The sequence below is a fragment of the Physeter macrocephalus genome, chromosome 14 (assembly GCF_002837175.3).
Source record: "Physeter macrocephalus isolate SW-GA chromosome 14, ASM283717v5, whole genome shotgun sequence".
Taxonomy (NCBI): domain Eukaryota; kingdom Metazoa; phylum Chordata; class Mammalia; order Artiodactyla; family Physeteridae; genus Physeter; species Physeter macrocephalus.
The window spans coordinates 112027767-112042090 of record NC_041227.1 but is presented as its reverse complement, the minus strand read 5'-3'; the positions used below and the strand labels follow the sequence as shown (position 1 = coordinate 112042090).

The following is a 14324-nucleotide window of genomic DNA, read 5'->3' as shown; positions in this document are numbered from 1 at the left end:
ATCACACAATAAAACAGAATAGGTGTCATTACTTTTAGCTTTACTTGAGATACCATAGTGAAAACAATCTGGTCTTTGTGCTATTTTCCTACTGGTTTTAGATTATCAGGCTAAAAGTCTATAGGCCTTTACAAGATACTTTCAGATGTTCCATTCATCAAATGCCTCCTGTACCCAGTGCTGTATAGAATACATATGTCATGTGTTATCTGGCATTGCCCCATTATTATTTATGTTCAGAAAGACTATAAAGTAAGTCCACAACTATAAAAATAAATTATCCCACTAAGGACAACTTAGAAATGTTCCAATACAGTGTGTTCCTAATTAGCCACCTGATTTCATCTGAAATAAGCTAAAAAGGGGGCAAGCAACTCTGCTACATAAGTTTGTCTTTAGCTTCAAAGATTTTAAGCCTAATGTAAGTAAGAGACAAAATTACAGAAAGTAACTAGCCCAATGGATACCCACTATTAACACTTATCACCTTATATTTAATTTCTATGTTTACATTTCTTTCTCCCCAAGTTAAAGTTGTGTCCAAAGCAGTAGGTTTAACACTCTTTTGATTTACAACTCTACACCATAAGAGAATCACAAAATTCTGTGTATACAGTATTTTATGGAGAGCTTCGTACCTTTAATTTGATTCCTAGAGGAGTCCGTGACCCAAAGAAACACTGAGAAGCATAATTCTAGACACATTTAGGTGAAATAAGTCTGGATGTAAATTATACTGTAGGTTCAAAAAAATTTAGAGAGGCATGGATGACCTACCTCTGAAGATATTTCTGAAAAAGACACTGTTCCACTGTCATGGACCTGCTGAAGGCCTTACCCTGGTTAACCCTGACCTAGTGGGTAGGATAAAGTCTTATTTTGTCTTTATATCCCCAGGGCCCAGCATATCAAGCCTGACATGAAGTAGGCTCTCAAAAGATATTTGCTGAATGAAGCTGAATGGTGCCCTGACTGGGGCTGAACAAATCTGTTTAAATAAGGAGGCAGCCCATGGTAAAATGACATACTAAGCTGTCTCCAGGATACATACAAGTTATGTACATTCTGCCCTGAGGAAGATATTTGTGCAAAGCATACAAGGTTTCTTACCTAGAGCTGGATAAATAGAAATAGGCTGGATTTACTTATTATTTTCTCCTTTATTTCAAAATGCTGACTTTAGAGAAGGAGTAAATTACAGATCACAGTAAAGCCCTAGCAACCACTGTAGAAGAAATAATTTTCTTTTTTATTTCAGGGAATAACATCAGCAGTCTTCCAAACTGAGCACTTGATGTCTTGAAAATAGAAACTGAGAAAGTAACCAAAAGTTAATAACTTTCATTTACTTTTTACAAAACGTTTTGAAACCCCATTCTCACCTCCTGTTCTATAGCCTTCAGAGGTTCAGGACTACTGCTGACCTAGGAAGAGGGAAAGATTATAAAAGAGAAAAAAAAATCATGTATTTACTAGGTGTTAGCATATTTCTAAGTATCTTTGGCTTGTGCTACCTCTCAGAATAACAAGATCCATCTCTTTTATCTACTTTGTTAAAATGAGGGTTTGGGGGTTTGGTTTTGTTTTGACTTAAAATCACCTCCTTTAAGCCTCTTTTTTAAGCCATATCATGACTCAAAAGCCACCTCTTGGGTCTTGTCTTACCTTATACTTTGTCAATAAGCAGTTTATCACTTAACCCTTTTTTCTATTCACCCAGCTGTGTGAAATCTTCCTGAAATTTATCCTAATCATTTTGAGTAATTAACATAATAAATATTCCAGTTTAGCATACTTGGAAACATTAACCACACTCTTCTTCCCCCCACCCTCATTTCTGAAACTGTTAAGAGAACACTAACAATCAAAGGGTAACCAAGATTCAAGTCCTTTTTCACAAAAACATCTATTTACTCATATTCTTCATTTCTATCTGTACATTTGCCTTCTATGAGACAAAAGTGTTTTTCTTAAACACAAAGCAACTTCAAGTTTTAAATATTCTTAGTCTGGAAATCCATCAAAGTCTTTTGAAAAGTCTAAAATACAGCTCTCCTAGCTCTCTGTTAATTCCCACAAAAAAACCCACAGATGAGCAAGGCATGATGCACTTTTTTTCTTTTTTTTAATTGAAATTTAATTGACTTACAATACTATACTAGTTTCAGGTGTACTACATAGTGATTTGATGTTTTTAGACATTACAAAATGATCACCACGATAAGTCTAAGTACCATCTGTCATCATACCCAGTTATTTCAATATTATTGGCCATATTCCCTATGCTGTACATTACATTCTTTTGACTTCTTTATTTCATGAATGTAAGTTTGTACCTCTTAATCTTCCTCACTTATTTCACTCATCACCTCATGCCCCCTCCCCTCTGGCAACTACCAATTTGTTCTCTGTACCTATGAGTCTGTTTCTGTTTTGTTATGTCTGTTCGTTTTGTTATGCCTGTTCGTTTTGTTTTTTAGGTTCCACATATAAGTGAAATCACATGGTATTTGTCTTTCTCTGTCTGACTTTTTTCACTTAGCATATAATACCCTCTAGGTCCATCCATGTTGTCACAAATGGCAAGATTTCATTCTGTTATATAGTTGGATGATATTCCATTTAATATATAGCATGATTCACTTTATACAAACCAGACTGCCTCTCCCTTAATATCTGTTTACATGATCTTTGATTCTGGATTCTCATCTTCAACTCTTCTCAACTATCATTTCATCAAAAGCTAGGTAAATAACTCTCTAAATAAAAATGAAAAGATTGTGAACATACATTTTTAAATGAAAAACAAAAAGCAAGCTGCAGGAAATACTTAGAGCATAAACCCATTTCTCATTTTGGTTTTTTTTTTGAAGATTTTTTTTTTTTTTGATGTGGACCATTTTTAAAGTCTTTATTGAATTGTTCCAATATTGCTTCTGGATTTTTTTGCTTTGGTTTTTTTTGGCCACAAGGCATGTGGGATCTTAGCTCTCCCAACAAGGATCAAACTGGCACCCGTTGCACTGGAAGGCTAAGTCTTAACCACTGGACTACCAGGGAAGTCCCTAAACCCATTTATCTTACAAAGACATATATGAGTATGTATTATCTATGTACATATATAAAGAAAAGGGTATGAATGATACACCAACTATTCACAATGACTGAGGCAAAGGAATGGAATTTAGAGTTGGACAACTATACATTTTTACTCTAGATTTTCGATATTATTTGATTGTGAAACATTATTAATATGACTTTAAAAAAATTATTAAGCCTACTTTCTAAAATATATGGACTCTGAGCTACTTGACAACATTTCTAGCATCTGGCATTGTGTGTGACCTGGTAGGCATCAAAGTTTTTTAATGCAAAAAGTAAGGTAATTTTTCTTCAACAGAAAATACTTAAAGCTATTTTTCCTATTCTAAGAGCTTGTTTAAACATTAAATATCAATAGTAATAAATATTCATGTGCCAATTACTTCAAAGAAAGTCACATTAGAAACAAAAGCTTTAAATACCATCATTTTTATTTTTTTATTTTATTTTTATTTATTTATTTATTTTTTTTGCGGTACGCCGGCCTCTCACTGCCTGGGCCTCTCCTGTTGCGGAGCACAGGCTCCGGACGCACAGGCTCAGCGGCCATGGCTCACGGGCCCAGCCACTCCGCGGCATGTGGGATCTTCCCGGACCAGGGCACGAACCCGTGTCCCCTGCATCGGCAGGCGGATTCTCAACCACTGCGCCACCAGGGAAGCCCCAATACCATCATTTTTAAATAGTGTTGTTTATTTGGAGTTTTACCATTTTTCATTCTCAATATACACTAGCATCTTGGTCAATAAACAACACAATAAATATGCCAAAAAGAGGAAAAAAATCTATTGATTAACACCCACTAAGAAAGAACTAATTCCACTGTCTCTTCTCCAAGCAAGAGTTTAAAAGGGGAGAAAGTATGTATCTTATAATTTTATTTGTAAGTTATACGTCAATAAAAATGAATGGGCAAGTACCAAAATATTAAAAAGAGTAAATCTTAACTCCCTTTCCCCTTCAAACTGCAACTGTCAGCTGTGGATGATTCCTGAAGTTATCTAATAAGGATATATGTGAGTGGGAAAGTTTGTAAATAAAAATTGAAGTTATAGAAGAAATTCCTTACCCTCTGTCCCAAGCAAAACCAACCTGAATATTACAACATATAATCCATTTTTCTTAAAATTCTATTTTTATTTTACCCTACTGTAAACACTAAAATAAAAATCCAAAAGGAGGTAACGTATACTATAAACTAATGGAAAAACCCAACATAAGCATCAAAGGAAGAAAGGGCCTAGTAGAAGCAATCACATTCCAACCAGTAAGCACATTTAGTGCCTAGATCTTGGTTCCTAAATACCATTCTCCAATAAACAGAACCAAGGCTTCTTGGAGAAGCACTTGATTGCACAGCAGGCGCAGGGAAAATGCAAGAGCCTGGAGCATCTGATGGTGTCAGGAAGGAAGGACTCAAAAGAGTATGGGCATGTCAAAAGGGTATAGGATGACTCCTGAAAGAGTTCCTGATGTCCAAGGCTGAAACACTCTGAGCAACAAAATCAATAGTAATGGGACTTCCCTGGTGGTGCAGTGGTTAAGAATCCGCCTGCCAATTCAGGGGACACAGGTTCGATCCCTGGTCTGAGAAGATCCCACATGCTGGGGAGAAACTAAGCCTGTGTGCCATAACTACTGAGCCTGCACTCTAGAGCCCACAAGCCACAAATACTGAGCCCGTGCACCACAACTACTGAAGCTTGCGCACCTAGAGCCAGTGCTCCACAACAAGAGAAGCCACCGCAATGTGAAGCCCGCACACCACAAGGACGAGTAGGCCCCGCTCGCCACAACTAGAGAAAGCCCACGTGCAGCAACGAAGACCCAAAGCAGCCTAAATTAATTAATTAATTAATTGTAATAGCATTGGATAACCTACAGAACAAAATAATACCTTTGAGTTCAAATATGAAGGAAAGAAGGGAGGGAGTGAGCAGCTCTCCCTCCCCAAAGAATTCCAGTTAATGAATGTAGGATGAAGAAAATAGAAAATAAGCATTACAACACCACAGTAATAATTATTGTAGGTAAGATTCACTGATGCACACTAAAATCAGTAAATGAAAGTTTGAGGAGAAGCAGGATATTGGCGCAGTCTCAAAATATATCCACCAAGATATTAATTAAATCATAAACAGAAAAACAGTAACTTTACAGTGAAGAAATCCAACACACACCAGCTGAACCAAGCAATCGAGGTTAACATCACCACTATGGCATTCTATAGTATTCTTGCCAAAAATATATAGCCTCAATCTAATCATAAGAAATCATCAGAGAAGCCCAAATTGAGAGATATTTTACAAAATAACTAACCAATACTCTTTAAGCCTGAAGGTCATGAAAGACAAGGAAAGGCTGAGGAACCGTCAAACATTAGAAGAGACTGAGGAAACATAACTCAATGCAACGTGGGATCCTGGATTGCATCCTGGAACTGAAAAAGAACAGTAGAGGGAAAATTGGCAAAATCTGAATACAAGTCTGTACTTCAGCTGAGAGTATTGTACCAATGTTAATTTCTTAGTTTTGATCATCTTACCATGGTTAGTTAACATACCAATGTTGGGTGGGTGATGGGTATCGTTCCTTCTGTACTATTTTTGCAACTTTTCTATAAGTCTAAAATGTTTCAAAATGAAAAGTTAAAAACAAAACAAAACAAACCAAGAGCTTTAACTGTTTTGAAATTTAAAATCACACATGTGTTTTACAACAGGATCTTTAATCACAAAAGACACAGGAATAAGGTTTAACTACTATAGAGGTTCAAGCTTGGGAAAACTAAAGAAATAGGAACAATTTAACACAAATGGAGGAGGACGGAAAATTCTTCTAAACAATAATGCTGGCTCTGTTCAGAAATTTTCCATTCTGCATGCTAAGCACGTCCCCTGACGAATGCAGCACACATTGACCACCGGCTTTATATACCAAAGCCTGCTAACAAGACCTTCTCACAGAAGTTCCACTGAAGTATTTCAAGTCATGTGGTTTCAAAAGTACTCTTCAAAACTTTCACAAGTAGGTAACAATCCAATTGCTTTTTAGCTAAAATTGTTTTCCTCAGTTCTAAAAGTCACATTCTACTAATAACCAACAACCCAGGAGACTCTAAAGGAAAAAATAATACTTTTTCGGAGTATATATACATATGTGTAGACTCACACACGTCTTTAGGCATGTGTAGATGCATATACATGCATAGGTGTATATATACATATATATGTGTACATGTGAAACTAGATGGAATCTATGAAATCACTGCCAAAGTGATATTAACCAAGGTCTAGAAAACAGCATGAAAATTTTATGTGTAGGATATTTTAAATGATATTTAAAACACTTTGTTCTCTTTCTATATTTGGGCACAAGGGAGAGATATCTGAACTCTAAACTTGTAAAGCAATGAAAAACTTATACAACATAGCTGGTGAGAATACAAACAGCTACCATCCCTTTGGCAGGCAATTTGGTGTTATCTAGCAAAATCTTAAATACATGCTTTAATCCAGCAATCCCACTTATGGGAATTATAAATACAAGTACAAAATTATGTACAATGCAGCACTGCTTGTAATAGCAAAAGATTAGGAAAAACTGAGATGTCCTGTCAATAAAGTAGATTTTAATGGCAGATGGGATATGCGATCCCTTTCCCCTGGCCCTTCCTCAATAATTCTGATGTATCATTCATCGTCCTACACTCCGTTGTTTTCAATTTCTTTTCCTATCGGACTCCTCTTCTAAGCACACAAACAACCCAGTCTCGCGCCTTCTAAGAGTACTCTGTATTATTATTATTTTTTTATTTTTTATTTTTTTGCAGTACACGGGCCTCTCACTGTTGTGGCCTCTCCCGTTGCGGAGCACAGGCTCCGGAAGCACAGGCTCAGTGGCCATGGCTCACGGGCCCAGCCACTCCGCAGCATGTGGGATCTTCCCGGACTGGGGCACGAACCCGTGTCCCCTGAATCAGCAGGCGGACTCTCAATCACTGCGCCACCAGGGAAGCCCCTTCTAAGAGTACTTTTCCCTTCACCCTGCCAACTGAAAACACCTTTTCACTGTTCTCCCACCACAACCACCTTTCTTGAGTAATATACACTTTCTATTTCCTCCTTCGTGAATATAATTCAGTTGGATGAACAACCTTACCTTAACATTTTTGCCCATTTCCACCCTAGCATTTTTATAATACATTTTCAACAGAAAATGTCATTTAACATAAGAAGTTCCTTTTTACCAATTTTGCTAGTAGCCCCCCATTAAGAAATTTCTGTTAATGATACAATATAAAATTCCTCTGCTTTCTGCCTTAAACTGATCTCTAAACTCGATTTGAGGACCATCAAAAGGTGTCAGGTGAAGCTTCATGTAAGCTATGGCATTTAGATTGGCCTTGAAAGAATACTTCTACTGGTGGTAACCTAAGCAGGATACAAATATGTATGTGGGAAAATTATATAGAAAAGCAATTGGATGCACAGGTGTGGAGTTCAGGAAAGGGGTCAAGGTCAGAAATTCAAACTTGTGAACACTGATGGGTGGATGGTATTTACAGACATGAAACTTGAGCTACCCACATTAAGTAGAGGAGGGGGCTGAAATTTAAGCCCTAGAGAACTACAACATTTAGAGGTGCAAAAGCAGCAATGGAAAAGGACCTGTGAAGAAAACCAGAGAGAGAGGGAGAGGGGGAGATGGGAGACAGAGGGAGAGGGGGAGGGGGAGGGGAGAGAGAAAGAGAAAGAGAGAGAAAGAGAAAGAGAAAGAGAAAGAGAAAGAGAAAGAGAAAGAGAAAGAGAAGTCTCCTGGGAGCAAAGTGAAGAAAGCATTTCAAGAAGCAGAAAGTGGGCTTTCCCTGGTGGTGCAGTGGTTAAGAATCCGCCTGCCAATGCAGGGTCACAGGTTCGAGCCCTGGTCCGGGAGGATCCCACATGCCACGGAGCAACTAAGCCTGTGTGCCACAACTACTTGGCCTGCGCTCTAGAGCCTGCGAGCCACAACTACTGAGCCCACGTATCACAACTACTGAAGCCCATGTGCCTAGAGCCCGTGCTCCACAGCAAGAGAAGCCACCGCAGTGAGAAGCCTGTGCACTGCAACGAAGAGTAGCCCCCACTGACCACAACTAGAGAAAGCCTGCGCGCAACAACAAAGACCCAATGCAGCCGAAAATAAAATAAGTAAATTTTTTTACAAAAGAACGATAAAAAACAATTAAAAAATAAAATTAGAAGAAAACTAAGTTGGAAAGACAAATTTTATTAAAAAAAAAAAAAGAAGCAGAAAGTATTCAAATGTGTCAAATGCTGCTACAAGGCAAGATGGGAATGAGAATTTTCCATCACACTATTTATTTATTTATTATTTATGGCTGTGTTGGGTCTTCGTTGCTGTATGCAGGGATCAAACCCGTGTCCCCTGCATTGGCAGGCAGATTCTTAACCACTGCGCCACCAGGGAAGTCCCCAACATTACTATTTAGAGAGATGGATATTTTGGGTAACCGTGAAAAAAGGCACATTGGTGCAGTAGGTAGCACTGAAGTCTCAGAGGAATGGGATGAAGAGGAAAAAAAAACATTCTTCAAACACACCAAAGTTTGTCCCCACCTCGGGGTCTTTACAGATGCTAGTTGATCATCCTGAAATACACAGTCCTCTGAACCTTTCCATGCACCTGTACCTCCTTCATTTCAGGCCACAAGTCACCATCTCCAAGAGGCCTTCCTTCACCACTCTAAAATAAGCACTCCTCCTTACTAATTACTCTCTAGCCCCTTACTTAGTTTTTTAAAAATAGTACATAACACTACTTGAAATTCCATGATTTCATTTATTTGTTTGTTTGTTGATTTCCCCCACAAAAATACAATAAGTGGGCTTCCCTGGTGGCTCTTCCTGGACCGGGGCACGAACCCGTGTCCCCTGCATCGGCAGGCGGACTCTCAACCACTGCGCCACCAGGGAAGCCCCCAAATACTTCTTTTTAAGAACAACTTGTATATTTTTCTAGGTGCATCAGTCCTGGCAGATTTTCCAGTACAGCTGTCCCTTGGTATCTACAGGGGATTGTTCCAGGACTCCCTGTGCATACCGAAATCTACAGATGCTCAAGTCCCTTATATAAAATGGTATAGTATACCTGAAGATATAACCTTATTGACTACAACTCTTTCCGTGCGAAATCTGCAATAAAGCAACAAAAAAGGTCCATAACTTTACAATCATGGGCAAATCGCCTTTACTGCCGTTCTTCTGCCACAGAGTTTCCCTATAGTTCTGTTTCCTTGGTTATAACCCATCATGTGGTTTTCTCACAGAACATTTTCACCTTAACCTTAATTCGCAGAAAAACTGTGCTAGTAAAATTAATATCACTTATAATTCTCACCTTCAATCTTTCATAACAAAGGCAAAGCATTCTCTAAATATAGCTAGGTCATCCCCAAAGTTCTCAGAGAAATGAAAGTTGAAGAACACCTTACATTAGAGATGGTCTAGTCCAACTCCTGTCAGACATGGAAACTGAGACTAGTGTGCATGTTCAATGCAATCCACAAGTGAACTCTAAACCCCTGACTCCCAGGCTTTTGTAAAGTTAGAGAAAGACATCTGACTAATAACAAGGCTTAGGTAAATAGTAAAATATGTCCTAATTATGAGACATACTTCACAAACTGGACTTCTACCATTTTGTAATGTACCATTCCATTCCCAGAAATCCTTATCTGTTGAGCCTTTATCTCATTTACTGGCTCCATGTCCACAGTACAGACAGATTGGATTTTATTTTAGAAACCTCTCTGGGGAATACTTGCCTTAGTATCTCTAGGGAGGATACAAAAAACTCCCCTGTTTAAATCCATATTAATAATCAGTTAATCAGTTTATAACATGTCAGCAGAGTTCTGTCACAACATATCACTGGATTAAATAACAATCTTCTCTTTAAGGTATCTTTCTGGATAGTAGTTTAAATACAGTTACCATATGGTATACATTTTTGATGTCCTAGAAGTATAAGTATCCCTCCTACTTAATTTTGTTCTGGGAAAGGGACATGGCAAGTAGGCGATTGAGAGCTGGGTGTTTTGGAAGATCTATTAAACCAACAGCCAGGCTAAAAAAGTCAGTGTGGCCATAGGGGTAAGAATGAGAAAACTTCCTAGTGGCATCACTGTGGACTGATACTGAGCAGCTGCATAATTACCTTCTAATAAAGTGAGCAAAAAAGAAAGGAGAATGAGAAAAACGTGAGGTTAGCCCTACTGTTAAAAATTCTTTTCAGCGGGAGCAAAGCTATGAAATATTTATTGACTGTTTACTGTTTTGAGCACATTTCAAAGGTCAATGGAATGATTCTAAATGCCTCTACCTACTAGAGCTGAAAAACAGACCATTTATATTATCTTCAAAAGAGTCTTTCTAACATCTAAAACAAGTAATTCATTTGACAAACATGTTCTGAGTGACGATTATGTGCTAGACACCTTTTCTAAGTGCTAGGGATACAGCACTAAACAAACCGCATGGATTTGGAGAGAAACAAAGTAAATACGTAAATGACTTTGTAATTTAGAAGTATTATAAGAGATATCTATGTAAGTACTTAAACCATGATAAGTAATTTGGAGAAAAAGAGACCAGAAAAAGGAGATAAAGACATAAGTAACTCAACTGTATTCATTGTAGATGGCCTGTTTGTATTATGACAGAGTAGATTTTCTAATGTAACAAGGTTCCTTTATAATCAGTGTTCCCTTTATAAATATTGCATTTTATAAGTTATACACTATAACTTGAATTATTTTCAATTATTAGTATATCTCCACTCTTAGAATATATTATTATTTATATTTATAACTTATTTAGTGACAAGATCTTGGTCAAGAACATAATCTATAATGAACTAACACCAGGCCTTTTTAGCTAAACACAATGCACTTTTGGATATTGCTTTATGAAGGTTTTGAGGAAAATATCATGGTTTTTTTTTTTTTTTTTAAGTGAAGCCCTACTAAATTGTGAAGCTTCCTAACAGTGAACCAATGATTTCAGGTGGCAATAATTTTCAATTCTAAAAAACATAATTAGGTTCACTGGTGACCCCATCCTAAATTCACATAATGTAAATCAAATAGAAATAGCCTAAATTAAATAGAAATGTTGGTCATTAGTATGACAACCAAGATGTAACAACGCTTGACTCTGTTTTCCTATATAACTTGAAAAAGTATAATAAAAAACTAAAACTCTTGGGAAGAGCTCATTTCCAATTTAAAAAAAAGCATCTGTTTTACGAACTAAAATGTGTACAAACTATTTCATTTTATTATGTTCTGGTTGTCTAGCACTTCAATTTGGATAAGAAAGCTTACAAAACATAAATTGAAGATTTTCACAGAATAAAACTTACCTTCAGGCTGGTATGAGAACGTGGTTGACTTAACTCCTGAAATTTCCATTGCTCTGATCCAGGGGTCTCGCCACCTTTCTGAGTGTCAGGTGTAAGCAATCCATCTCCAGCAGGTAATGGGAAAATCCCTAATGATATAGGGCGTTCTTTTCTATTTGCAGAGGGAGAAAAATTAAGCATTAATTCATTTTTAATTGTTATTCATCATGACTGTAAGTAATAAGCCTGGGCTGTCACTGCTTCAGAATTATCACTCTTAAATAATTCTGTCTGCCTATCTGAACAAGCAGACTTACCAAAGAGAAAGGACAGAGTCTCAGAAGCTAAATTAGCCCCAGGGAATCAACTAAGAAAGGTAGTAAAATATAGTTTAGGAAATCTTATTAAGTTACTGATGAGTCCCTTACACCACTCCTGCTTCTAGACTTCCCAATTCCTCGCATTAATCCTTAGATATTTACCAAGCCTCTTCAGGGTATCTCTTTTCTGCCTAGAGGAAAATCAATATATGGTCTAAATCAGGGACACTGATTAAATGGTAAAAAGAACATGTGGACCAAAAAAATGTTGCCTGCCATTTCAGTAAACAAACAACGTTGCCTGCCATTCAGCCATCAGCCACTGCAGCCAGCCCTGATGGAGGGCCCTGAAGGGAATTCAGGATGGAGAAAAACAGTATACTGACCCTAGATAGTTAAGATGCATATCAAAGGAATAATTTCAATAAGCCTGCATCTTCCCATACATAGAAAAGCATTAAAAGCATTAACTTGAGATGTCTGTCTTTTGTGATTAGCAGAAATCTTTTGATGTTCCACTATATGTTGTTTTTTATTTATTTATTTATTTTTCTCAGCAAAAACTCCTATATATTCTGGTTCCTCCCTTTGCTGGCTTGGGACGGTTCCTTAGAGCTATCTGAGAGGCTGCCCTGCTGGGCTATAGTCCTTAGTTATGTCTCTGAATAAAACATAATTCTCAACTTTTAGAGTGTGTGTGTGTGTGTGTGTGTGTGTGTGTAGTCCTTAGTAATGTCTCTGAATAAAACATAATTCTCAACTTTTAGAGGGTGTGTGTGTGTGTGTGTGTTTTCAGAGTTTTATCCCCTAAAGTAGGAAAGCTGTATTGTTCTACAGAACCAATATATGAGACCCTTTCCACCACATTATGTATGAGAAAACAATTGTCAGTTTTTCCAAACAAGGAGGCCAAAAAATTCTATGAAAGACTGTAGAGTTTCCAATGTTTTGTGGGAAATTCCAGTGAACAAGAGTTTCAATTTTAATAATAGAATTTTAACAAGAAACACATCCTTTGTTAATGCAAAGGACTTTTAGAGGGTAGAAATAAGCCTGGGTCATCCTGGGTCATTAACTCAAATGGAAATTAGCAAGAAATGAGACACTAACGGTTTGGAGCTTCTAGGAACCATAGTGCTGCTGGTAAAAAAATGTAAGTTAGAACAGAAACACTGAGGTTATAAATAAATGTTGGAAAATATTCAGTTTTTCTAAATAAGTCTTTATTCTGTAAGCTTATTTTCATACCAAGAAACTTAAGCCACTTTTGAAATGTGCCCTCACTGAACACAAAGGGTACACTGCTTTCATTCCTAATGACAAGCAGAAAGGATTAGTACAACTGTCAAACACCTTCCTAAAGATTAGGTGAAGCAAAAGGGTTGAGAGACTGCATTTTATTAAAGTTGTAGGCATAAGGAAATAGAACAGGACTTTTCTCTATCAAGAGTTAATTATTTATAACTTCTTCACACTTGGGGTACTTTTCCTATTTGATTTGGGAGGAAAATTCAAACACATGTAGGCAGCATAATAAAAGGCTAGATTTTAAAACCAAATCTAAGTTTGTCTCCACAACCTGCCAGAACAACCAAATAACAAAGTAGTCAGCTATTCTTTATACCAGTTACTCCCAAATGCTGGTTCAGCAAGAAAGTTGTCCTAAGTCCACAGCGAAGAGGCATTATTTATTATATCCTTACTGGATAATACACAACATGTTATACACATACATGCTTCCACATATCATAGAACCTGTTCTTTCTTGAGAATGATTCACCCCTTTGCCACATCTTTTCTGCCTGATTTTAAAATGCCCTTTATTTCACCAAATGATGGTGACAACGACTGGAAATTTTGGGTGGGGAACGTATTTTGGGAACTGAAAATCTAAGGGTCTAAGAGCTACTAGAATACTTATTTTTTTTAACATATCTTAATGACTTTAGCAAAAAGTGACCAGGAATTTAATTAATCAGATGGAATTTAATGGAAGGCTCTCAAACCCCAAGTGCAAAGAAAGACAATACAAACTTCATTCGAATTCATCACACTGCCAACAGAAATCAAAATACAGGCCAGTCATGAGAATTATCTTCCTTTATGAATGACAACACAATCATTTTCACACATGTCAAATACTGGAAAAGTTGGGGGAAGGAGTCGGCTGTGGGTCCAAGTTTTACTTTCCTACTCCTGTTAAATACTAAATCTACAATCCAAAATATAAGTAGAATTCAAACCTTTGTACTGCTTATATTTATCCTTCAGAAACTGCTTGACCGGGAGGGAATTTTTCTTCAGAGACTGATAGCTGTCAAGAGGATCAATGATGCTCTAGGTTACACTGTTCCAACTCTGGAAAAATTGTATTACTACACACATCTTTTCTCTCCTTTTTTTACTGATAAACTATGTAAGACTTGACGAGGAGGGAGAAGGACATGTAATTATGCACGTTAAGTAGAGTCCTATTTTCAAAAGGAAACCCTGAAA

At 37.2% G+C, this 14324-nt stretch overlaps 1 protein-coding gene across 7 annotated transcripts in view; it reads right to left on the bottom strand.

The window, feature by feature from the left end:
* The window catches only part of SPAG9 (sperm associated antigen 9), a 150837-nt gene that overhangs the window by 53236 nt on the left and 83277 nt on the right, over nt 1–14324 (bottom strand). For 4 of the 7 annotated variants that reach the window (XM_055090290.1, XM_055090291.1, XM_024130386.3 and 1 more), the window contains exons 5-6: nt 11530–11680; nt 1383–1424 (exon numbers count right to left, since the gene is read on the bottom strand). In XM_055090290.1, coding sequence (XP_054946265.1) covers nt 1383–1424; nt 11530–11680 — 193 coding nt within the window. The remainder of the gene's footprint in view (nt 1–1382; nt 1425–11529; nt 11681–14324) is intronic. The other 3 variants (XM_024130388.3, XM_024130391.3, XM_007103564.4) reach the window with 1 other exon arrangement.